The 25,000-nt window shown below is 39.6% G+C and overlaps 1 protein-coding gene across 12 annotated transcripts in view; it reads left to right on the plus strand.

Annotated features, from left to right (window-relative positions):
• LOC136825636 (cell adhesion molecule Dscam1-like) overlaps window positions 1-25,000 on the plus strand; it is a 483,321-nt gene that overhangs the window by 408,306 nt on the left and 50,015 nt on the right. For all 12 annotated transcript variants that reach the window (XR_010849384.1, XM_067082260.1, XM_067082254.1 and 9 more), the window contains exon 13: window positions 3,595-3,714. Coding sequence is in view for 11 of the 12 variants with exons in the window: in XM_067082260.1 (XP_066938361.1) it covers window positions 3,595-3,714 (120 nt within the window). In the remaining variant the exon portion in view is untranslated. The remainder of the gene's footprint in view (window positions 1-3,594; window positions 3,715-25,000) is intronic.

Consider the following 25,000-nt stretch of genomic DNA (forward strand, 5'->3'; position numbering starts at 1 on the left):
TTGTATATATGTATACATGTGTATATTTTATAGTTCTTCATTGAACGGGTCGGTATCGTTCTCGGCTAGCACTCTGCTGGGCCCGAGTTCGATTCTCCGGCCGGCCAATGAAGAATTAGAGGAATTCGTTTCTGGTGACAGAAATTCATTTCTCGGTATAATGCGGTTCGGATACCACAATAAGCCGTAGGTCCCGTTGCTAGGTAACCAAGATTGGTTGGGTGCTTGTTGAGCAAGCAGTGACGTAGTACCTGAATGTCAGCCAACTGTTGTGTGTCGCAGACAGGATAGAGAAAGACAGTTGGCTTGCAGTCTCATCCCCGAGAAAATGCCGCGTTTGTGATACCAGAAACATATCGATAGCTCGCCAGCCATTATTGCTTAAAAGGTCTTTGGAAACCTGTGAGTGCAAAGTGACATTTCCCCTTTTCGGTCGTCGCCCTGTGTCTGTTCCGTCTCTCTCTCTCTCTCTCTCTCTGGCTCCTCTCTCAATCACAGACAGGGTTTTCCCCTCTCTCTCTCTCTCTCTCTCTCTCTCTCTCTCTCTCTCTCTCTAAGTGTCTCCCTTCCCGTCTTTTTATCAATACGTCCTCTTCTATTTCCTATTTTTCTTTCCCCCCTCTCATTTCCATTTCTCTCTCTCTCTCTCTGTTTGACCTACTTCCCATCTCTCTCTCTCTCTCTCTCTCTCTCTCTCTCTCTCTCTCTCTCTCTCTCTCTCTCTCGAACACATGCTCTGCTTTTCGGATTTCCCATATTCTTTTGTTTTCGCTCCTTTTTATTTTCTTCTCTTCGTCTCTCCCTCCCTCGCCCTTTCCTGCTAATGTCTTTTGTGCTGTTATTGTAATCCTCGACCATTATTGTCCCTTTCTCCCTCTCGCTTCTTTTTTATGTGTTTCAATTAATTTCCAGCTTCCTTGGTCAGATTTCTCGTTCATGTCCATTAATTCATCCTAAAGCTTAATTGGGGACACATGCATGCACTGCTTTCCTTCGCTTTGTGCGTGTCTGTGCGAATGAATTCTCTGGTATACATGTGTTTGGGTATCTGCACATACGTGCATGCATACTTACATACATACATATATGCACACACATATATCTATCTATCTATCTATCTTTCTATATATAACTTCTTCTTTTAACGTGCTTTTTTCTCATTTGTAACGGGTAAGCACGGTGCCTTCTTATAAAAGGACTTTTATATATATATATATATATATATATATATATATATATATATATATATATATATATATATATATATATATATATATATATATATATATATGATGGTCCCTCAAAGAGGAAAAGAAAAGGAAAGGCAATAAGGAACCGTAAAATCTCGGGATTACCGATTTCCATATTTACCGTCGAGCTCTTGATCTCCATTTAGAAGCTTTGCTTGCCAAGCTTTTCCTGTAATAAGCGTTAAGGAATAAGGTTTGGTCACTGGCTCTCCATAGCAATTTCCAGAGATATAAATTTATGTGTAGGAACGGCCTGAGGCGACAGTTCTACTTGGCGAGGTGAATGTACTCTTCAACAAAGTCATCACTGCTAACGCCTTGAAAAGGAATGTGAGAAATGAGCTTGAAAGCGTACACATAAAAAGCTGTCACTGTGAGATATCTAAATGACACTCGAGGAAAATCCTGCAGGATTTATGGCGTCCTTGCACCTCCGTACAAAATCCTGAGAAGAATCAAGTTGCAGGCACTCTCATTCACTTTCATATTACTCTCATTCACTTTCATATTACTCTCATTTACTTTCATATTACTCTCATTCACTTTCATATTACTCTCATTCACTTTCATATTACTCTCATTCACTTTCATATTACTCTCATTTACTTTCATATTACCCTCATTTACTTTCATATCAATTTTAAGCAACGCGTCTAAGTATGTACAGATCACCTTTCCTAAAACTCCGCAGAACGGTCACGCCACACTTCCCTATTCTAAACAAAACCCGTTCAGACACCTTCAACGCTTCGATATCTGCTTCCATCTTTCATCTGCCCCATTATTTATCCACATTTCCAGGTGCATCCTTTTCCTCCCTATACATCTTTGCTTGCTCTCCTTATCCGTTGAATCCTAGAATCAACGCCCTTCATTTTTCGATGGGCGTGCAAGCGTTGCCAGCACTGGTTCACACAGCCAAAGAAGTATACTCAGTACTGAGGATATTCCTGCACTCTGCTGAATTTTAGAACGACATTGTGACCCACTGCACGTGGATGCTTTGTGCTCTCTCAATGCAGTCGTCCTGCGTGACTGTTTACCACACCATAATTATTTAGACACATAAATTCTTCCATTCATGTCTTTCCTGTGCTCTGTGTTCAAGCCATCTCCATCTCTCCATCATTATCTCAGTTTTACGTTGAACTTACGTCATTTCCGTATGGTGTCCTCTCTCGCTTCACCCCGCCATCTGATTGCCAATATTCATCTTGAAGCTTTATTTTCAACAAATCCTTTAGATGTAGCTTCATTGTCATACCATGATTCGTAGCTGTGCAGCAATACAAATCATACTAATGTATAATCTTGCTTTTGTATGTAATATCAGCTTAACTGATTTCCAGAACTTATTCAGCCTGCCCATTGTTTGATGTACCTTTTGTAATGTTTCAAAACTTATTCAGCCTGCCCATTGTTTGATGTACCTTTTGTAATGTTTCAGTAAATAGCAAATCTAGAGAACCTGTATTGAATATCATTGTTCAGGTAGTTTTATTGTCTTGACACTAATATTCGAACTCCGTGACTCCTCCTGCCTTATCTAAAGGCAGCTTATCATCTCTTAAACATTTTGTTAACTATTCTCCAGCCTATTGCGAGTAAGCACACTGAATATTTTCATTCTGTGGTGATTCCACTTCGTTCATTAGTACACCCTGGAATGTCAGTCATGTCACCCCTCTCATAGCTCTTAATCATGACCACAACAATGGTGTTTCTATTTCTGATGTTATTATTTACCCATCCCCCCCTCTGACAGGTATTTTCATTTTTTGTCACCCGTGAATATTCATAAATAATAATTTTTTTTTTTTCTTTTGGTCGAACGTCCTCTTTTTTGATTAGTGTCTGTTTGACATACTTGGTTTCTGTGACAGCCGCCGGAGATGTCCCCGAATTTATGGATGTCCTTGTGTTGGAAAAAGAGGACTTCCAATTACAAGATTATCTGCAGCAAAGAAACTGATAAATGACACGCAATTTCGCTTTGTAGTATTTCCCAGACCTTTCTTGTCCATTCCAACTTCCATAACTTCATTGTTCCTACCAGCTTTCCCACTCATGTCACTAGCAACCTTGCCTATATCTTATTCTGAGTTCTAATTCATATAAAATTCATTCATTTCCTCAGGGAGTTCATTTGTTAGTGTTCATATTGCGCTGCTTTTATATAAAAATGAAAAGAAGCAATCTACTGCTCACTGCTCTCCAGTCAACTGAGTGAAAAGCTATATATATTCTTCGTTCACTTCAACTGGTCTGATACCGATTTCGGATTTACCTGTGCCTTTTGCTATGCTGTTATTATCATTTCTCCTTCTGTTTTCATTGACTTCAGTTCCTCCGTCGTGGGTGGTGGAGCCCTCCGACGTATCTGTGGTAGGAGGGGAGGAAGTTGCCCTGGAGTGCCACGCGCAGGGGACACCCACGCCTTCAGTCACCTGGAAGAGGACGTCCAGTAAGTTCAAAATGAATATGATTTCGTTCCTGTAGATAAATTGCTTGTGTCTGGCTCTCTTCATCTTCCTGATATGACTTATTTATGTGTGTTGTGTTACCTTTATCCGTAATGACATTAATGCTTCATTAGGGCTCTTTACATTATATTGATACTGTTGCATGAAATGCATTTCCTTTGTTTTGTCGAGTGGTGTGTGTTCCAGAGTCTGGAAAACTACAATTGTAGGTCGTTTTGCCGAATCACATAAATATAACTGTTCCTGGTCCCTAACTGTAAGCGAAGTTGGGCTTTTATTGGAGAGAAATAATTTCCTACTTTTGTACAACTGTTGACGAGTTTTTGTTGTTTCTGTTTTTCGGTTAGTCACGAAAAAAACTTTTACCAAAAAAAATCTAGGAAATGAGCGTGCATGTTTTTATTTCGGATTTACAGTGAATGCATGATGTCATGTTGAAATTATGTAAAATTCATATTTTATGTCGCTGGATGTCGCACACGGGCCGACGGACCTGAATGATAAAATTTGGGATGTAATCTGCGATGTGTTCGTCTTAGCGGTAAACCCTATACAGGGCTGACTGTATGCGCCTCATCAACTGGTGTCTTACTCGAAGGAAAACATGTTTCGATGACTCCAGAATGAACGAAAAATTGTACCCTTGCATACACACACACATATGTGTGTGCGTGTGTGTGTGTGGTAAGATGTTTAGGGGTTAGGAGTCGCAATGTGGACCTCTTGATTCCACCTAAACAGCGGAGACGAGATATCAGTCTGGTTGTTTGGTGTAGTAAGGTGTGAAGGATTAATATTAGGATTCCTGATGTGTAGCCTCCCTATAGATTCTACTTGCGCAGCCCGAACGATACGTGTCCTCTTTTTCATGACAGGCCGTGGCCGGAGCGTATAGCCCGACCATCAAGGAGCAGCTGTACAGTAATATAGATATCTAGCTAAACATTTAAGGAATGGGAAAGAATAAGAAAAATTACCTTCGTATAAATTTTCCTATTGGAAGTTGGAGAGAAATGCTTGAATGTTCCGCAATTGCATTCCGAGGCGAGAGGACCTTGCTGTAGTCTTCCTCTAGGGCGCCGGCCAGGGTGATTGTCCTACGGGGCCAAGTTCACACGTTCGAGAGGACCTTGCCGTAGTCTTCCTCTAGGGCGCCGGCCAGGGTGGTTGTCCTACGGGGCCAAAGGGTTACCCTCCAAGTTCACACGTTCCGCTTTAGTAGAAAGAGCGAGATCAGACAAAGAAATCGGCCTTGCGTTTTCAGAGAGCCAGCCATTCGTTAATGGAGGGAATGAGAAATGAAAAGACTCGCGGCTGAGTTGTCACGAGTCTCAAGAACGAGTAGATAGCCCGTATTTAGAAACGGTCTCTCGCTTCGAACCATTTTCAAGGTGGGGAAAACATAACTGTCAGGTTTGGGTGGTCACACATGCCTTGTGTAGGGAAAGGTCAAGGAATTGGATGCGAGGCTGGTGATTGCATGCCATGTAAAACAGAATATATATATATATATATATATATATATATATATATATATATATATATATATATATATATATATATATATATATATATATATATATATACATACATACATACATACATACATACATACATACATACATACATACATACATACATATGTTTTGGCTAAAAACATTTGTTCTCGACGCTTCATAATATCTTCATTAGGTTTTCAACGGCGGCACAAAATAAAATAACATCAAGTGCACATATTATTAATTAATTATAACCTTTAAAAAAAAAGGCTATAGCAGTACAGTTTCAATCATTAGAAAGGCCAATTGGAGCTTAAAAAGTTCAAGCGAAGATGCAGTGCTATTCTGCTTGCATTTCAATATATATTTATGTATTTATTCATTCATGAATTTATGTTTCCCTTTTAATAAGTGAGATCTTTTCTTTCTGCAGTTCCCTTTACCCTCCTCTTACTCGTCGCTGTTAATCAGAAGATGAACCTTATTCATAAGGAACAAGCCCAGAGGGGCCATTGACTTGAAATTCAAGCTCCCTGAGAATATGGTGTTCATTCGGACACGACTCCAGCAGGAAGGCAATGAGAGTAAAGTGAAGGAAGTGTCAAAATGATAAATTGTATAAAAGAAATGGTGATAGGTTATTGAAATAATAAAAAAAAGGGTGGAAAAAGTGGGACACTGCTGAAATAATTCAGCACTTGGCAAAGAAAGGGGACACTACTGAAATGACAACAGGTTAATAAGCTGTAGGTCCCGTTGCTAGGTAACCAGTAGGTGCTTAGCCACGTAAAAATAAGTCTAATCCTTCGGGCCAGCCCTAGGAGAGCTGTTAACCAGCTCAGTGGTCTGGTTAAACTAAGATATACTTAACTTTAGTAAACAATGGGGATAAATGACTGTTATGAGAAAAGAACTGTGAAAAAATAATCAGCTTTAATGAAATGAGAAGAGAACTGATGAAAAAGTGGGGACACTTTATTGAAATGCTGAAAGAACTGGTGAAAAAGTGGGGATCCTGTATTGAATTAAATAGAAGAATGGGTCAAAATAGGGGATACTTTATTGAAAGGCAGATTAACGCGTGACTCCGGCCAAACAACGCGCCGTTGTCAGGCGGACACCGGACGAACAGCAGCGTGAATAATACATGTTGGGTGGAGGCTATGCTTTTATTTTCGCTCTGGTCAAAAGGGGTTTAAAATATGCAGCGCGGTATTAAATGGTTTTGTTTATATTTCACGGATGTGGTTAGAAGCCGGTGCTTTTGGAAAATGGTGGCTGGTGGCAATTTTTTTTTTTTTTTTTTTTCTTTTTTTCTTCTTTCAACTCTTTTTTTCTTTCGGTGGAATTGTTTTGCAACAAGAACAGGGAAACAATGGATGGCACGTGGGTGACGTTTCTCCTCTTTTTCACCCCTTTCCTTCATTTTCCCATCGGAATGAAACAAAATATGTGAACTCTCTCTCTCTCTCTCTCTCTCTCTCTCTCTCTCTCTCTCTCTCTCTCTCTCTCTCTCTCTCTCTCTCTCTCTCTCTCTAAAAGTTCAACCTGTATACATATACTCTTTTTGCACACCTTCATTGTTCCTGCACGGAGCGTGAATCGGTGAAAGAGACAAACATTTGAACAACAAATGATCACATAAAGGGTTACACAGGAGCAGCGATTTCGCCCCCTGCATCCTAGAAGAATAGAAGGATTAACTGACTGGCCAAGAGAAAGAGGAGACAAACGCACAAACGCACAAACGTCAGCGAGAGAGAGAGAGAGAGAGAGAGAGAGAGAGAGAGAGAGAGAGAGAGAGAGAGAAAGGTGTTTACAGTCACATCGAAGTATACAAAAGTGACCATCGTTTTAGCATTCAAGAACCTTTTAAAAACTGACATTTTCCTATGCGTCTTTTATACTCTCATTTCATTCTTTCCATCAAAAGTTCTGCAGGACATTTTTTTTTTCTGAGTTCTTGGCTAAAACGTGTTACCGTTCGATGAATTCAGGGATAAAATTATAGTTTTCAGTTTAAACCAGTTTTAATGGTGGATTTTACCGACGCTCTGGTCTTGCATCCCCGCCTGTGTCATGTCAGGGACAGACTCCAGTAGATTCTCTTTATTTGATCAATATAGAGAGACGATCGAGTTTGTTGGCCATAAATTCCACTGAGTTCTGATTTTAGTTAACGGCGTTCTTCTATTCAAATGGTCGTGTAATCACGGGGTTTCGTATCTTCCTTAGATCTGTGGTAGATAAGTACAAGTTCCTCAAATCTGCTCAGGTGAGCTGGAAAACAGAGGTGTCTTTCCCACGGTTCTGAGGTTGACGTGTGACAAGTGCTGCTGTCGTCCTCCTGTCACAGTTCAGAGATCATATCGCTTTACTGTTCAGTCTTTGGTGGAGCGGGTTGCTTCTTACTGGAAAGCTTGACCCTCTTTGTTACGGGTTGCCCAAGAGCAAGAACCTGTGCTGGCGTGAGGCCACCTTGATTTAAGCACCTAGTCAGTTCAGATCAAGGAATGGATCGTTTTCTCTTTTCTTTCAAAAGCTAAAAGAAAAAATCCTGCCGCTCTGACGAAGCTCGAATCACTTGGCTCCTCAACACTAGGCTCTGAGGCTGAGGCTGGCTGTAGGGCGACTCAGAACTTTCCTGACGCCAATTGTACCCTTTTTTCCAGCTATGCAAATCAGGTTTTCTGTTGACCTGCGCATTCTGTGCGCTGGTTCCTAAGACACGTTTAAGGTACTCCGAAAGGAAGAACAAAAATTTTTATTCTCTCACAGTAGTAAATGATTAATAAATCGATTATTTATCATTTCTGATTTCATGCACGCAATCTGTACCCACATCACTCGCCTCACTCGAAGTAATCAATTGATTTTTCATCATGACGCTGTATGACCATGGTCCAAGTGCCAGGTTTTTGGCACTTATCCATTCAACCATCCATCCATTTTGTGCACAACATGATTTTTCTCATATTTCAGGTCACTTTCAGTACTCCCACATTTCCCTTTTTATGATTTTTCCCCATTTAGTTACTCTTTCGCCCGCGCGTGCGCGCCACCATCGCCAGAGGGAGGGAGATCCCCGCTCTTGCGCGAGATCTTTTTGTCAGCGGGACATTGGTATTTTAATTTCCTTTTATTCCTACCCATTCTCTCCATTAATTTATTCAGCGCTTTTGCTCGTTTGCAGTTTTGTAGTCCAACGGTCAGAGAGGATATTAGTCCGGTCAGCAAAGGATTTCATTTCCTCTTAGTTCTGTTCACCGGCCTCATATGTCGAGATCTCTGTTCGCTTTTGTTGTTTACGCTTTGATTAATATCAGAAAGACAGATCTGATCCTTCGGTGCTGGGTTGGTTTTTTACTCTCCAGTTTCCTTGTCTTGTTGTCTAGGGTGTTTGCGTTCATTATTGGTTTCTATTTTAATTTCCACACCGGTTGCAACATAGATCGCGCATAGAGGGTATTCTGCAACTGACGAGAGTTGACCTGCACTTGTTTTAAACCACCTTAATTACCAGTTATTCAAACCGTAAAATCCAAAACTTCTGCCTAGTTGAACAGAGTACAAATTATTATTTTACCATATTAATCCTTAGGATTACAGATAAGACCATATTCATTCCAGTGGAATGCTTATGTTCCAGATTAGGACACATTCTAGTGTCCTTCGTGTATCCTAAATTCTGTAACCGAAATTATGTGCCATCATTGCTGTCATTTTTCCGCCACAAAGCAGTCAAGCATCCGCTCCCGTTTCAAGACCTATTTCGCGTTGTTGTTTTTTTACGGAGGCCAGGAGACGAACAACTAAGCGTCCTTGATACAGCAAGGCCGGAATGCAACGAGAAGCGATTTGGTGAGGGAAGGGGGGAGGAGGGTAGGGGAGGGGCAAGAAGAATCGGCAAAAGCGGGCAGGTAAAATTTGCAACGCTCGGAAGTAGAAGGAAAAGTATTTGCTAGAGTTTTCTGTCGTTTCGTTAGGTGTGACAGAGATTGGGAAGCATCTCCATTCATCTTTGATACCCTTTCATCATCCTGCACTAGTCATGTGTTAGTATGGTGAATAAAATGCTTAATTAAAAATTAGGAAAGAATCCTTTTTGTGTTTTCCACTTTCTAATTCAGTGTGGTCGAGGGCGAAGTTAGTGCAAATGCCTCATTCCTATATTTACAGAAGGTAGCTGATGTGGTCACATGATTGTAAGTATATCCAACCGCCGCGTTCTCCATATACATGCATATACATAAATACACAAATATATATATACTGTATATATATACATATCTATACATATATATATAATATATCTTTATATATTTATATTGTTTATATATATATATATATATATATATATATATATATATATATATATATATATATATGTAGAAAGTAACAGTGGGATTATATATATATATATATATATATATATATATATATATATATATATATATATATATATAATATTTATCTATACTGTATGTGTATGTGATTGTTAGTTGTTGATCCATCGAGAAATATCTGATGTACACAAACGAGCACAATAAGCCAAGCCCCCACGTTGTCAAGTCGACAAAAGATTATTTTATTCGCCCAACTTGTAGACAGACTACATGACGTCTCTCAGACGGCATACGGTCGTTTATCTTCGGCAGACATGCTTGGGACGCCCAATTCATACGTTCAAGCGCAGCAGTAAACACTGTAAGCTCTGATCCCTCGGGGATTCTGTGAAGTAGGCCGAAGAGTTGGCTTCAGCTTGTAAGAAAAATGTCAGTTCTCGCTCCTGTCTTTTGGGTGTCTGCATCTGGACTTTCAGTCACTGAGAATTGATGCTGGTAAGCGTCTGCGAAAGATTGGCGAAGTGTTGACTGGTTCATTAACCGTGGTTTCTTCGTCATGTAATTAGGTGTGATTGTTTGATTATCGAGCGAACTTTCTTAAAAGGGAATTTAAGACAGTACGTTTCCTCGTTTACCGTTTACTCTCTTCACACAGAAGCACTTGGACCGTTTAGTTGACAGTACTCATTTCTCGCACAATGGTTTATTGAAGGTGCTCTCCCACGCTTTCTGTGTTATGTTAATTTGAAGATTTAGCAGTGAATCGAAGGCACATACAAGCAAATCATATATAAATACACAACTACACGCATATATATATATATATATATATATATATATATATATATATATATATATATATATGTGTGTGTGTGTGTGTGTGTGACTGAGTTTGTACGCAGTACTTGACTTACGATCTTGTGTAGAATGGTGAACATGACACAGTTTTTCTTCCTCGCAGTTTATTTTTTGTGCGCTCTTAGAGGTTAGAAAATCGCTGTTAATAAATCGCGATGCACCATTAATGTGGTCATCAGTCATGTAACATCGGTCTGCCCATAATCAATGTTAACTAGCATGGCTCATTTTATATTTAATTTCACGTTTAATATTCCCGATCATAGACGTACTTTGACATTCCAGTTTTAAAACAATGTTCCCTGACACGTATAATTGTTTACATTTTGAAGTCACAGGAAAATATCTCTTTCCTGACAACCTCTTTTTTTCTCCGTGTTACCGTATTTCTCAGCTAAAAGGCTTGACCGTACTTCTCAGCTAAAAGGCTTGATCGTATTTCTCAGCTAAAAGGCTTGACCGTATTTCTCAGCTAAAAGGCTTAACCGTATTTGTCAGCTAAAAGGCTTGACCGTATTTCTCAGCTAAAAGGCTTAACCGTATTTGTCAGCTGAAAGGCTTGACCGTATTTCTCAGCTAAAAGGCTTGACCGTATTTCTCAGCTAAAAGGCTTGACCGTATTTCTCAGCTAAAAGGCTTGCCCGTATTTCTCAGCTAAAAGGCTTGCAAATGGTTAAAAATTGTTTTACAGTTCAGTGCTTCTTGTTAGGCAGCGTCGAGTTGCAGCATTCCGTCATGCCAGCGAGCGTAATATCACGGTATTTGAAGATTTTCTGTACATGTTGCACGGAACGTTCATTGTCGCTGCTGTTGTGGTGATGTCGTATGATTAAGATATCTGTATATAAGCGGTGGTTGCCCCATCCTTAAAGGGTTTAATGCACTAACTCCTTGTACTGGAAGACGGAAGGTTAAGTATATCTTAGTTTAACCAGACCACTGAGCTGATTAACAGCTCTCCTAAGCCTGACCCGAAGGATTAGATTTATTTTGCGTGGCTAAGAACCAACTGGTTACCTAGCAACGGGACCTGCAGCTTATTGAGGAATCCGAACCACATTACGACGAGAAATGAATTTCTATCACCAGAAATAAATTCCTCTAATTCTTCATTGGCCAGTCGGAGAGTCGAACGCTGGGCCAACAGCGTGCTATCTCGCGCCCATAAGACCTCGAGCTTTCGAATCCGCAGCTTCGGTAATTGGCAGCATTTCTATAGGTTGGGTGAAGAATTGATTCTTCTACAGCCCTCGATTCTGGAATTCGGCTTCGTTCAGTAACTGTGATCCCTCTTTCCAGACTGCAGATTTTCATCACTCCGTCAGTCCGGTATGTTGCCACCCTTAGGCTCTGGTCTCATCACGACACTTCTGCTCTATTACCTTCCTTCCTGACAGTTCCTGCGTTCGTTGCGTTGGAATTGCATGAGCAATTCATTCTTTTGGTTGCGTATTATCAATATCTTTGGCAGGATATTTAATTTCGCGCGTGCAGTCCACGTCGAGATGTATTGGATGTGACCTCTTAATGACAGTTTTCTTGGAGAATTAAGACGCCATAAAGTACACAGGAAAGTTCCACGAGACGTTGATCAGTGTCAGAGGCTTTAGCGGATTTCTTTGAGCCTTTTTGGAAGAGGATTTGTAGAAACTAATTTTACCTACATTCATACACACACACACACACACACATACACACACAAACATTTTCTGTAGCCTACAGCAGGACGACCAGTCAACGAAATTAAGTAGCGCTGGGTCTGATAAGAACCTTGGTGGGTGACCACCAAGAAACATCCGGGATGTAGGATGTGGGGATAGGAACCTCAATCTGAAATTGTTCTGACACCCGGAAGTATATCTCGCTCACACAGATTTTGTATATAAAATATATATATATATATATATATATATATATATATATATATATATATATATATATATATATATATGTATATATATATATATGTATGTATATATTTATATATTTCTAAATTTATATACATACATACAATTATATAATGTATATATATACATCGTATATCTGTCTTTATACCTGGAAAACACACACGAAGTATTCACCATTCATTTTTCTGCATCAAACATTACGTTATGTTTTGTTGCACGGTCGTTTTTGACGTTCGCAAAATGCATTGCAAACATGGGCCTTTTAGGTTTTTATGTATCGAAAGGTAATGAGTAAACTCATTGGTCACTTGCCTCCAGCGGGGCGTGCAGTGCTGTTCTATCGAATATTAATGTCGGTTTCATTCCATTATTGAACGCGCTTTTTTGGTTCGGCTAGGGTTGTGGGGGCCGGTACGGAAAAGCATGTATTTCGACGCCTGAATTGGACTCAAGCGCAGTTTCATGCATGGTAGCTGGTCGTAAAGGTGAAGTGCCAGTTTCATCTTCCAATTCTTCTCTGGCGCGATCAGAGTTTCCGTGAGTGGTTCGTAACTTGAATGACCGCAAGATGTTGCCTCTGCCCCGCCAGGTCAGGATCCAAATCGGTCTCGAGGCAAAACAAAGAAACCGCACGGGTGGAGTTAGCCATCATTAAGTGATTCCAGGTCGTTCTTCCCCACTTCCTAGTCTAAATGCTTTCCGGAATATCCTTGATGTGATGGACGTGTCCCAGAGAATATTTCAGACCGTTGTTTAAACGTCTGTTTGTGCGGGCGTGCTACTTACTTTGCGGAGGTGCCAAGTTTCCACAGACAGTGTCGTTTCTTTGCTCTGAAATTGTGCGACAGCCTTCCCGGCTGTGCTTTCGGGCCTGATGCGAAGGAGCTCAATAAAATCAGTCTGTAATGCTACTCATACTGTTGCCTAAGATTTCCTCACCTAACATTGACCCTTTGTTTATTTTTCGTCATCAAAATGTTCTTTCCGCTCTTATCACTTTTTTACTGATTCTACTCTCATAACCCGATGTGCAGGCTATCCATGTTTACTGAGCCAGTCTCTGTGTAACTAAGTCTACGCATAGTGCATTCCAAGTTAAACCAATACACACCAGCTTCAACAAAATACTGTATTACAGAATGAAATGATGTACGAAGCAATTGCAGATGACTTGGATACTGCCGTCCATTGGACGGACAAGGAAAACAGCGCGCGTCAAAAACAAACTCAGGTGAGCGTGCGTGATACTGCATAGAAGACGTCCAGCCTCTTAAATTTATGAGTATCAGTATCATTTGGTATGTGACAATCAACAGAAATGCCTTCAAGTGATAAAAAAAATAACCTCGACTCTCAAAATAAGCTTAAATAAAATGAGACAGAGCGCAGGCCAAATACGACTCTGCAAACCGTGTAACCAGTGGCGGAAACTTCATCTTCCTCAAGAAATGTCTTGGAAATTTTTCTTCAGGAGTGATGCCTTAGTGTTGTTATTGGCTCCGGCTTCGAGTGGTCGGGTGGTTCTTCCTTTTTCTGCTTGTGTTCGTTCGTTGGTTTTGCAGTTCTTTTTATTTTCTTCCGTCATCGCCGATGTCTTCGTTGCTGACGCTTCTAAGTTTCCATGGAAAGTGATTAGCTTGATTTTCGAGCGTTCTTATTTTTCCTCAGAGATAAATCTGTCATCACGCGAAAGAAAAATCCTACGAATACTCCCCATAATTAGCGGTTTTGAACGCTCTCTCAGAATCATTTTCACACACTTGCCACTATGCCTCTTATTTTTGGATGGCACACTCATAAGTTCTTATGAATCTGATTTCCAATGACTTGGTTTTTCTCAGAGATAAAACTGACATCACCTGAAAGAGAAATCCCACGAACGCCTTCAACAACCCGGGGTTTTCATTTTCCTGTCGCGTCAAGAGAAACCTGAGAAAAATCCGTCACTAGATTGGATTAGCCTCATTATATCTCATCCGGGTCTGATAATGCAGTTTAGCTTAATATGTGGTTGGTCTTAAATGGCTCGTTTCTGGGGCCGCTTAGTAACCGTAGTCCACACTGTTGTGCCGTTTTGCGAACATAATCTAATAGTTGAGGACAAGCACTGCTCAAACAATTACACTGGATTGCATTAACTGACGACCAAAAACTGCACACTGTTGCCATTATTTGAATGTTTAATCTCTCCCTTTAATGCAGTTAAATGTGAACTAAGCCGAGGCCAAAGCCAGTTCGTGTGGAAACGGAGAGGGTGAAGTGTTTATTAATGGACGATAAAACGGGGAGGTCCCGTTAATCTGTTGTTCTTTATGTCCCTTTTTTTGTTAATTTTTATTATTCAATTAAATATGATCTCCGGATACGTTTCCTTCGCTGCTTAAAAACATAAGCTTAATCCGAAAGCGATTCTTGTAATTGATTTTTTTTTTCTTTTTTGTCCCATTGATGTTTTGATATACGGTTCTCAAATGAAGTGCTCGAATTTCATTATTTAGCCGAGGTGTAATTGCCACCCTTACATTTGGAAACCAATTAGAGCAAATGAAAGACTGTTCGTTTATACTTTTCGACTTTTTTGTTTTCAGAGAGATTTGTTATCACGGCAAAAAAAAAAAAAATGTTCGAACTGCGGCATTGATTGAACGATATTGTTTTTCAGTAACAAAGAGATAAGCATCCCCGAGCCGCTGCCCACGTTCATGGCGTAAGGTAAAATAGAATTAAACAAAAAGAACGGCGAAGCGAGTTTTAAAATTTGACATGGATGAACGAAAGGGAGAGTTTGTTATTCTAGAAATGACGTAATGTTTCTCACTGACAAACGATCGTGCCCACAAAACGTGGAAGTGAATAACCGAAGTGGAATGGAGGATGGGGGGGGAACAGAGTAGGAATAAGAATTTGTATAATGGAAGAAAACGAGTCACCTGCCTCCGGAAATAGGTGGGGCCAAGGTAATTAGCTGATGCAAGGGTTAAACATGACACGGACGTCGGTTAAGGGGAAGCGTGGAGCCAGTTGCTGGGCTTCTCTTGGAAAACATCATCTGTACGATGGGTTTTTCTGGCTCTCTGCTCCTGGGCCTTACGTTCTGAATCAGTTTGTGAGCCTGTTTTCTATGTTTGTATAATATATATATATATATATATATATATATATATATATATATATATATATATATATATATATATATATATATATATATATAATTCTCTTTGCTTTTTATTTTTATTTAAATTTTTTTATTTAACCTTCTTACCTTATTTTAATATAAATTCTTAAGCGTCTGGTACATTTTAACCTTTGTAATTGTCATTTTACTGAGTCTGTTTGTAATTTGTAAATTTTTCATGTTTGACAGCCCTGATGATGAGACTTAAAGTCTCGAAAATTCGGCCATTAAATTTAGGATGCTTCGATGGCTGTTTTCCATCCTTTTCATCCTGAATCTCCGGCGTTCCAGATGCCCTAATTTGCCTGAGTATATATATATATATATATATATATATATATATATATATATATATATATATATATATATATATATATATATTATATATATATATATATATATATATATATATATATATATATATATATATTGTCCACTGTTTCTAGTCTTCCCTCCCTACCGTGAGTCCAGTAAACGACTCCTAGCGAAGAAAGTTCAGCCGCATGCCTTCATCCTGCATAAGAAACAGGAGAGTAATATTTTCTGAACCATACCCTCGGTGGGTTATGATACGTATACATATTTACATATATATATACTGTATATATACATACATACGGGTTTGTACATTTGTGTATGCATTGTGTATTTTTACAGCCGTCGTCACTGAGCCTCTCATGAGTGGGTTCCAATCCAGCCTCGGTAGGTGATGCCTCTGGGTATATATTATGCTAGGATATGGCCTTGTAGTGATAACCTTGCCCAGTAGTATTCGAGGAAAGCAAGAAGTTAAGAAGTCACTGTGGATATTAAAAATACAGTTAAATCTAATAAAGTGACCCGCTGATTCTACATATGTAATTATATAGGCGTGTGTGCATCCATGCGTGACATGTCAGTGTTTTTGTAAGTAACTGTATATTTATATATTAAGCTTAAATGTGACTTCTACACCTCAAGTGAAACCGGAATGTCTTTATTTTATGCTACGTCCTGCGTGTAGCCATTTGCGCCCACTTATGGAAGGCTGGACTGGTAATAGACAGTCACTCAGATTAACTCGTGGTGCATTCATGGTGATATCCCCTTTTCCTTATTTGATCAGTGGACATTGCTTCCTATATCAGACAATCATTAGCTTGTAAGGAAATGATTACTTTGAATCTCGTCATAGCAACCCCCCCCCCCCGCCACCCGCACACTCAAAGTTACAGAGGCCTGTGTATAACTGCTCTTAACGGAAAGGTCATAGGCTCTTCAAGCCCCTTTCTCAAAAGGATAGATACTTGAGGCTGTAAAAATGTATGCGTGCATACAAGTGTCAACTGTTTTTATGAAAGGTATTGATAGTTCTCAACATTATAATGCTCATTCATTCCAACAGATGTTATAATGTACGTTTATCAGTCCTGGATTTTCAGTGTCGTATTCAGAAGAAGAATAATTTAAAAGAAGCTTTTTGCATTTATTGAATGCGATCTAGACAGACATTCAAGCGGCACTTTTCAGTGAATAACAAGAAAGGGGCAATCGTTTGGCTAACTTCCAACATATTTTGGATCTGATAAGAATTATCACACCCCCCACAAACCCCCGAAGCACAAGAGTATAATATGAGTAATGATCTGCTGTGTTAGTGAGAGAGAGAGAAGGAACTGGTTCTTGTGAGTAAAGTTTAATTAATTACCGCTGGGAGCACACCTGCCGTGTGAGCTTCCAGTGGACAAATGATCCTGGAAGCTTAAATCGCGTCTCATGGTTAACTACAAGATTATCCGTCCCTTGGGTAAAACTGTCGCGACTAAGCCATATGGGTAGTTAAATGCTAGAGGTAAACGCTGGAGCCATTGTTAAGAAGTTGTATTGTTGGGGATTACGCCTCACAGTGAGAGATGTGAGAGAAAACTGTGAAGAATTTCATACGAATTCTCAGTCAAACTTTGTAGAACCTCAAGTGAGATAGACTACGCCTCATGTGAGAAAGTACTGATAAGGTGCGCTGGAATCGTGATGAACTGACTGTACGCTTCGGTAACAGTGAGAGTCAAACGGCCTGACATTTGCTTAATTGGGTGTGTCGTTCAAACGTATCATCAGCATAAGGTTTCCATTGATTGAACTGTCCTGTAAAATCAGCCGCGTCATTTGATAATTTCAGGAACAATGAGATCATATTGGTGAAAAATGTCTCTCGGACACTTTGATACTGTACCATTAAGATGACGTTTGTTGAAAACGCCAGTGGAACCTTCCTTTTACACGTTTTTTTGCAGGAGGTGTCAGTCATATTTGTTCCTTCCATACTCCCATATTGAAGCTTGCAGCCAATCTGCTACAGCGGTTGACTTACGAAGATAACTTAAAATATTTCATGGTTAATGAAACTAACTCATCTGATTTCTGCTAAGTTGACATGGAAGCGGTATTCTGGATATTATATAACTAATGTTCACATATGTTGTCGTGGTCATTAAATGTCTTATTTTTATAGCATAGAACGACAGAATGGAACTGGTCTGTTAGAATGTGGGCATTCAAATTGGCTGCACATAATCCTTCACTCCTGTTTGGTCCGTCGATATGAGTTGACAGGAGCACTGTGGCGATTTGTTCTACGTTTATTTATTAGGTATTTTTCCTGTTATCTAGTAGACTCGCGTAATACATTATCTTCACTCTTGAAGGATGTTTGTCATCCCTTTGCTTTGGAAACTAGAATTATTCACGTCAGGAACATAAGAAAAAATACATTGTGGTAAAAAAAAAATACAGTTTCTTATGTTTCACGTTACAGTTATTAATCTTGACTTACTCGAATGATGTTTTTATTCAGCACCTTGTCGTGTATAATGCTAAACTATGGTATTTACGTCAGCTTATCAATCATACCCCAGCAATTTCCAGCTAAATTTTGAAAACATGAATCATAAATAACATTTTTTCTATTATGCGAGGTAATGCGCAATAGATCGCTGCTTACTTTCACTGGCTTTGTTGTGATTGCATTTCTTATCCATTGTTTCTAAACCTCATCAGCACATAAAAAGAAAGAGGTTATAGTGTTGACGATAGAGGAAGCGACACTACTAAAATTGTAAAACGACTTTACACATATATAAAGATTCCTTGTGTTTTGATTGAATTGCTCTTTGGAAGAGAGACCACCGTAACGGGCGTGGACGTACAAGTAAAGCGAATCTTGAAACTGAAATAGCGGTTTGGCCATTTTACGCGTGCTAAAGTCGTGGGTATACCGTGAGCGTTTTATGAGCGTCGTTCCGTTGTAATAGCTCAGCAAGTCATATATATTTTTTTTAAATATAGCTTTTGATTTCCTTAAAGATGAGACCGTGCGTACGAGCTCGTTTTCCCATACGTAAACGCCTGCAAGAAGCGGAGAAAAACGGATTGAGAGTTTTCATTTGCATTCCGTCTCTCTCTCACTCGTATCCGAGGCCTTTACCTTTGTCCTTCTCCCCTCCTCTGTCCAGAAAGGGGAACTGTAAAGAAAGAGAGATCTAGAGCCTGCAAAGGGACTATGTGCTCTACTTCTTTCTCCATTTTTTCCCCTCTCCCTTTTTCCATTTTGGGCTTCAGAATTCGTTCGTTGCCTTCCCCTACGCTTTCAAGGAGGTCTCTTTAGGAATCGCCTGCGTTGTGTGCTTGCCTTGTTCTTGCCTGTCATCAGCGCTGATGCCCCTGACCTTTGAGGATTTTCTGGTCTCGCATTCAGTCCCCACCGATCGATTTCTTATGTGTCTCTCACCAGTCATTTTGTTTGTTAAATGCGAGGCATCTCTTTCCCTTTTTTTTTTACGATTGTTCATATGATTATTTTCGTCATTTCATCTCTGGGGACGTTATTTGCTAGATTCACCCGCGGTACCGCTTGGTGAGAACATGCGGCATCTCTAACCAAAAGCTTTAAATCCTACTGGGATATTAATTGTTCCAAAGCTCTGATCATATCAGTTTTTCACTTAATGACAGCATTACGTCACTAGCATACCAGGAAAAATGTCAACTCTTGTTAAGAAAGAAATATATGTCATCCGGAAATCTCATTGTTATGGGAGGAAGTAAGATTTGTGACAACCAGAGCTCATCAACTTCCGATAGAAGTCAAATGTCACCACCCCTGCAGCCTGTGCTATGCAGTGAGAGCGGCCCAAAGCCTTTAGAATTTGAGCACTGCTGGAAACGTCGACCTGCCTGGGATTGAGACCTTTCATAGTATTCGAAATATAAGGACCCAGTAATGTAGTATTTAATTGTCCCTCGTAGGGAATCTTGCCTCCTCAGAGGCGGGCACTCAATTCGTTCGTTATATAGATCGGCCACTAATACAGGAATAACTCTGGATCAACAACACCTTAAGGCCTAAATCCTGTGTGCTTGGGACCTGGGAAAGCAGTAGTGATACAACTTCGCTTCAGCGTGATTTGAGAAACGCGCGCATGAAACACACACATAAAAGAATATATGTATCTTTTTATGGGAGAATTACTGTATTCATGGCTACAGCTCATTAATTTTGGACGTTCCGCCACCGCAGTCCATCACATTAAGATCTGAACTTCATCATTTCGACTGGACTACTCAAGAACTTTGTACGCAGAGACTTCAAGTTTTGTGGAAAAATGATGAAAGCCAATTTAATTTTTAACAAATGGTTCTATTATTGTACCGCTAGAACAGAGACTTCAGATGTTACTTCTCTGTGCAACAGAGTGAGAGAACCACACGTACCCAAGAATTTCAGATTGAAAGATTTGCCATCTAGAGGGGGGCGCCTTGTTGACTGAAAAATATTAGAAGGCATTCAAGTTCACACACTACCATCGATTTTCATCATTCTGTCTTTCGTTTCGAGAACAGGGACCACCAAAATAAAATCAGGAACACCAAAATAAAATCGTTGATGTGACCAGTGAAAATATTTGCGTAGCTTTATGTGGTATTTTTAATCATTTTATTGCCCATCCTCTGCCCTGGGCCTTGTGGGTGTAGAGGTTAGAAGAGGAGACGCTGGCAAGTATAGCTTAGTTTTACCAGACCACTGAGCTGATTAACAGCTCTCCTAGGGCTGGCCCGAAGGATTAGACTCGTGGCTAAGAACCAATTGGTTACTTGGAGACGCTGACAACTTTGGTTAGCCTACCCTGGCTAAAGCAGAAGCGAAAATGAAAGGTAGTTTTAAAAGAAGGGCGAGTCTGAAAATGAAAGAAATGTGAGAATGATATAGAGTTGGGTGAATGTAAGTTACGGTTAAGGATACCAAAGAGGAAAGAGTTCGTGAGTAGTGTACAAAATTCACAGAGTCACTGGATCAGCGCGAATGCATGTGGATATTAGGCACATAGGAAAGAGGAATAGGTACGTGCATGGTGGGATGGCAAAATTAGACGATGAAATGTTTATTGACAAAAAATAAACTGATTTTATGGAGTTGATTTTCATGAAATCTGGTATTTTGTCTTAGTTGTAGCTAATAGGAGATAGAATCAGTATTCCTCCATCCACAATCCATTTCTTTTTGTTCAGCAGTGAGTGTTTGCCGTCCCAACCATATATTTACCAGTTGAAATCATGAACATATTTTCTTTCCTTTCATGGTGCTGTGGGGTGGTTACAGTTCGGATTAATTCAGTTATCCTAGGTATAATCAACTCAAGTCGTAACGGGAGGGTTCATATATTTTTCTATGTGTAGAATTTTCTTCATCTGCTCAGCATTAAGGAATCTTTTACTCACGATCTCTTTGGTTTTCCGTTAGAAAAAAGAAATTTGCCTCCGACGCCGTGTCACAATTCACTTGCTTTTATGAACATGATGTTAACATTTTCTCTCTTTTTGAAACATCGAACCCCAGTAGCACAGAAGCTCGGTCGGATGACTCAGATCCTCACTATTTTTCTGACGAAACTTTGCCGGGAGGCTGGCGCGAAACGAAGCTTAATTGAAGCTGAGCTCCTCCGTTAAAGACTAAAAGGTAGACGGCGTTCTCCATAATGCTGCCAGGCTGATTCATTTACCGTTGCCACGGATGACCATCAGAGGTTAATGTAATTACCTCGGGAAAGCAGAGCCTAAACAACGCCTCTGCCTCCCAACGCCCCGCAACCCCCAGGCCACTGACCCTAGGCTGCGTACTCCATATTTCTCTTCCTGTGCCAGCAGTCTCTCTCTCTCTCTCTCTCTCTCTCTCTCTCTCTCTCTCTCTCTCTCTCTCTCTCTCTCTCATATTTGCCTGCGTATATTAGGTAATGTATTATCGGTCTGTCTCTCAGTATCGTATATAAGATAATGTGTTTTTGCAGTGCGTTATTCATTTATCCCTCCGGGAAAATAGGGGAATGCTCTTTTCATCATTTCTATCCACAGGAATACTCTATGAAGGCAGTCATGGTTAAATTTGGCGTACGAAATCATGACTGTTTCATTTGCATGTATTTTCTGTTTGCCTGAAGATTTCGGGGTTAAATTTGAGTGAATACTTTTTCCACACCTTTATTTCATTGTATTAGCTTTTTCTATTTAATTTCGTAAGGGCGTTCTGCGAAACCTTCTTTGCAAGTCACTGGGCTTTCAGTTGTGCTTGATATGAATGTTTGATCATGAATAATAATAATAATAATAATAATAATAATAATAATAATAATGAAACTCTCTTACGTGAGATGTGATTAAAAAGAGTTTATGAACTTGCTTGCATGTATGGATGTATATATATATATATATTATATATATATATATATATATATATATATATATATATATATATATATATATATATATATATATGTGTGTGTATATATATATATATATATAATAAAAGGAGCCTATAAAAACTCCAAATTGTAGAAAATTAATGCTATATTTCAGAGGACAACTGTCTCCCTCTTCAGGCAGGTAATGAATGAGATAAGAGTTACGGAAAAGCGATATTTATACCAAGAGATATAAAGGTTAGCCGTTATGTCACTCCAGTTGACAATTTCTCTTTAATCTTCTTAATCGCTGGTTGGAGGAGGATTTTATCTATAATATCTGAGTACCAAGCTCCTTTTGAGAGGTTCATCTTTTTTCGTTTTTTAATCAATGCTGATTCTACCATCTGGCTTTTGAAACAACAATTACTGCTATAAATTATACGTGACAGCTACCCGTTTATTCTGTGATTATGGTTCTTTATGTGGTTAAAAATAGCTGAGCTCTTTTGGCCGTACCTCACTGAACGTTTATGTTGTATTAATCTTTGGGGGGAGTGATTTACCAGTAAAACTGATCTAACTACATAAATAACTATAATCACAGAACAAACTGGAATTTCCTCACGTGCAATTTATAGCTGTAATTGCCGGTTCAAACGTCAGATGATAGAATCAGCACTGATTAAACAAAGAAATACGATGAACCTTTCAAAAGAAGCTTGGTACTCAGGTATTATGGATAAAATCCTCTTCCAACCAGCAATTAAGAAGATGAAGGAGAAGTGTGATGTAACGGCTGACCTCTGGATCTCTTGGTATAAATACCTCGTTTCTGTAACTCTTATTTCATTCATTACCTGCCTGAAAAGGGGGACAGGTGTTCTCTGAAATATAGCATTAACTTTCTACAATTTGGCGTTTTTAGGGGCTCCTTTTATCAGATGGAATTCTGTTTTAACAGAAAATATTTCACATTCATTATATATATATATTAGGTCGTGAATGGTGTGGAATGACTGACGTTTACTGATGATACTTGTTGACGGGGGGTAGTTAGAAGCTGTAAAATCTAGTAAGTGTTTGCAAACGGAAAAATTACAAAGTAAATGTAAGCAGAAGTCAAGTTATGAGTGTAAATGGAGACCAGGAAGATGGAGAAATTTATTATAAAACAGAAGGTGGAGGAATGGGAGCAGTTGGTCCGCAAAGCTAAATGAGATTAAATTTAACAGCTGATGGTAAGATAAAGAAGAGATAAGGAACAGAATATATGAAGCAAGGAAGTAGCAGAGTCTACAAAATACTGAGAAGAAAATTGGAGTTTGTGAAAGGTAAATTTGGGTGAATGAAGAAATTGTGCAGCCACCTTTCCTTTATGGAAGTGAAATGTTGATGCTAAATATTATTAAAAACCGAAAGGTTGGAGTAGTTAAGATGACTTGTTTGCACAGCGTTTGTGGCGAAGGAGGATTGCAGATACGTAGAAATATTAAAAATGGTAGGGTTATTGAAAAAAAGGCATCATGGTGTTTCAAAACGGAATGAGCATGTGGGAGGAATGGAGGACGATTGTTTCGCAATGGAAGAGCCTTTAAATCGAGAACACACGACAGGTGAGTGGCGATGCGTGCGTGCAGGAGTTCAAAGTTCTGTGTAGGTTGCAAATCAAGCTTTCTGTCCAAGGGGCTCAGCCACGATTCAGCAGGTAGAGGATGAGGGCGGCAGTGGGCCTGTTTATTATTTGGGAACGGCTCAATGTTGAGTAAAATTTTTTCATATATTTTGTGAATTTCATTCATTACTGAACAAGATTAAGAAAATGCCCTCTTGAATGATAAAGAAGGATGCAAGTGAATAATTAAGAAATGCCAGACATAATTAAGGAAAATCGACATTGTAGTGTCAATGAACTACTTCAGTCTGAACATTAGTCCGGAAAAATAGCTGTTTCATTAGCTGAAGAAGAACTTCCTCTTCTAACGCGTTTCATTCATTTACAATAAGTTTCATTTGAACAGCTGGAGATACGCTCTCGTTCGTAAATTATGTTTTTCTCGAAATGAATAGCTTTTGATCGTTGAAGTTTCTCAAAGCTTGACTGCTACTACGCAGCGAAATATCGAAGTAGTTTTGAAAACGGACGATGCATGAGTGACGGTAATTGAACGTTAACAGTGCAACATTACAAAAATGGGACGTTCAGTGACTGGCTATTTGTGTGATGTGCTGCGCTTTTGTTTAGTAGGTCAGCAATCTTTTTTTTTTTTAGTAAATTCTGGTTTCGGGATCTCGCCCCTATTTCGAGAGAATCCCGTCACTTCGGAAGTAGGTTCTATGAGATACCGTCTTCTACTACAGGAAATCTTCGTCAGTAGAGATTGCACGCCCCTTCAAGGCTATGTCCCCCTTCCCTCCCCCCCCCTCAACACTTACACACACATACACACACATATATATATTTGTGTGTGTGTGTGTGCGGGTTAGATCAATAGTAATGCACGTGGTTTCACACTTGTAAGGTCTGTGGTCCGGTCCTGGCTGGCCACTCATGAGTCGTCGCAGCTTCGAGTGGCTACCAGCGACAGTTGGGGCTGAGAAAAGGCCGTGAGGCTAGCCACCTCATCCTGAAAAGCTTTCCCGAAATTCCGGAAGGCTCAACGCTTCCGGCATCACCTGCTCTAAAAGAGGAGAGGCCGCACAGTAAAAAAGAAAAAAAAAAAAAATGTTTCCAAGATCGATCAAACCGTTTTCTGAGAATGTCTTGAAGCC

This window comes from Macrobrachium rosenbergii, chromosome 39, assembly GCF_040412425.1.
Source record: "Macrobrachium rosenbergii isolate ZJJX-2024 chromosome 39, ASM4041242v1, whole genome shotgun sequence".
In the NCBI taxonomy this organism is placed as follows: domain Eukaryota; kingdom Metazoa; phylum Arthropoda; class Malacostraca; order Decapoda; family Palaemonidae; genus Macrobrachium; species Macrobrachium rosenbergii.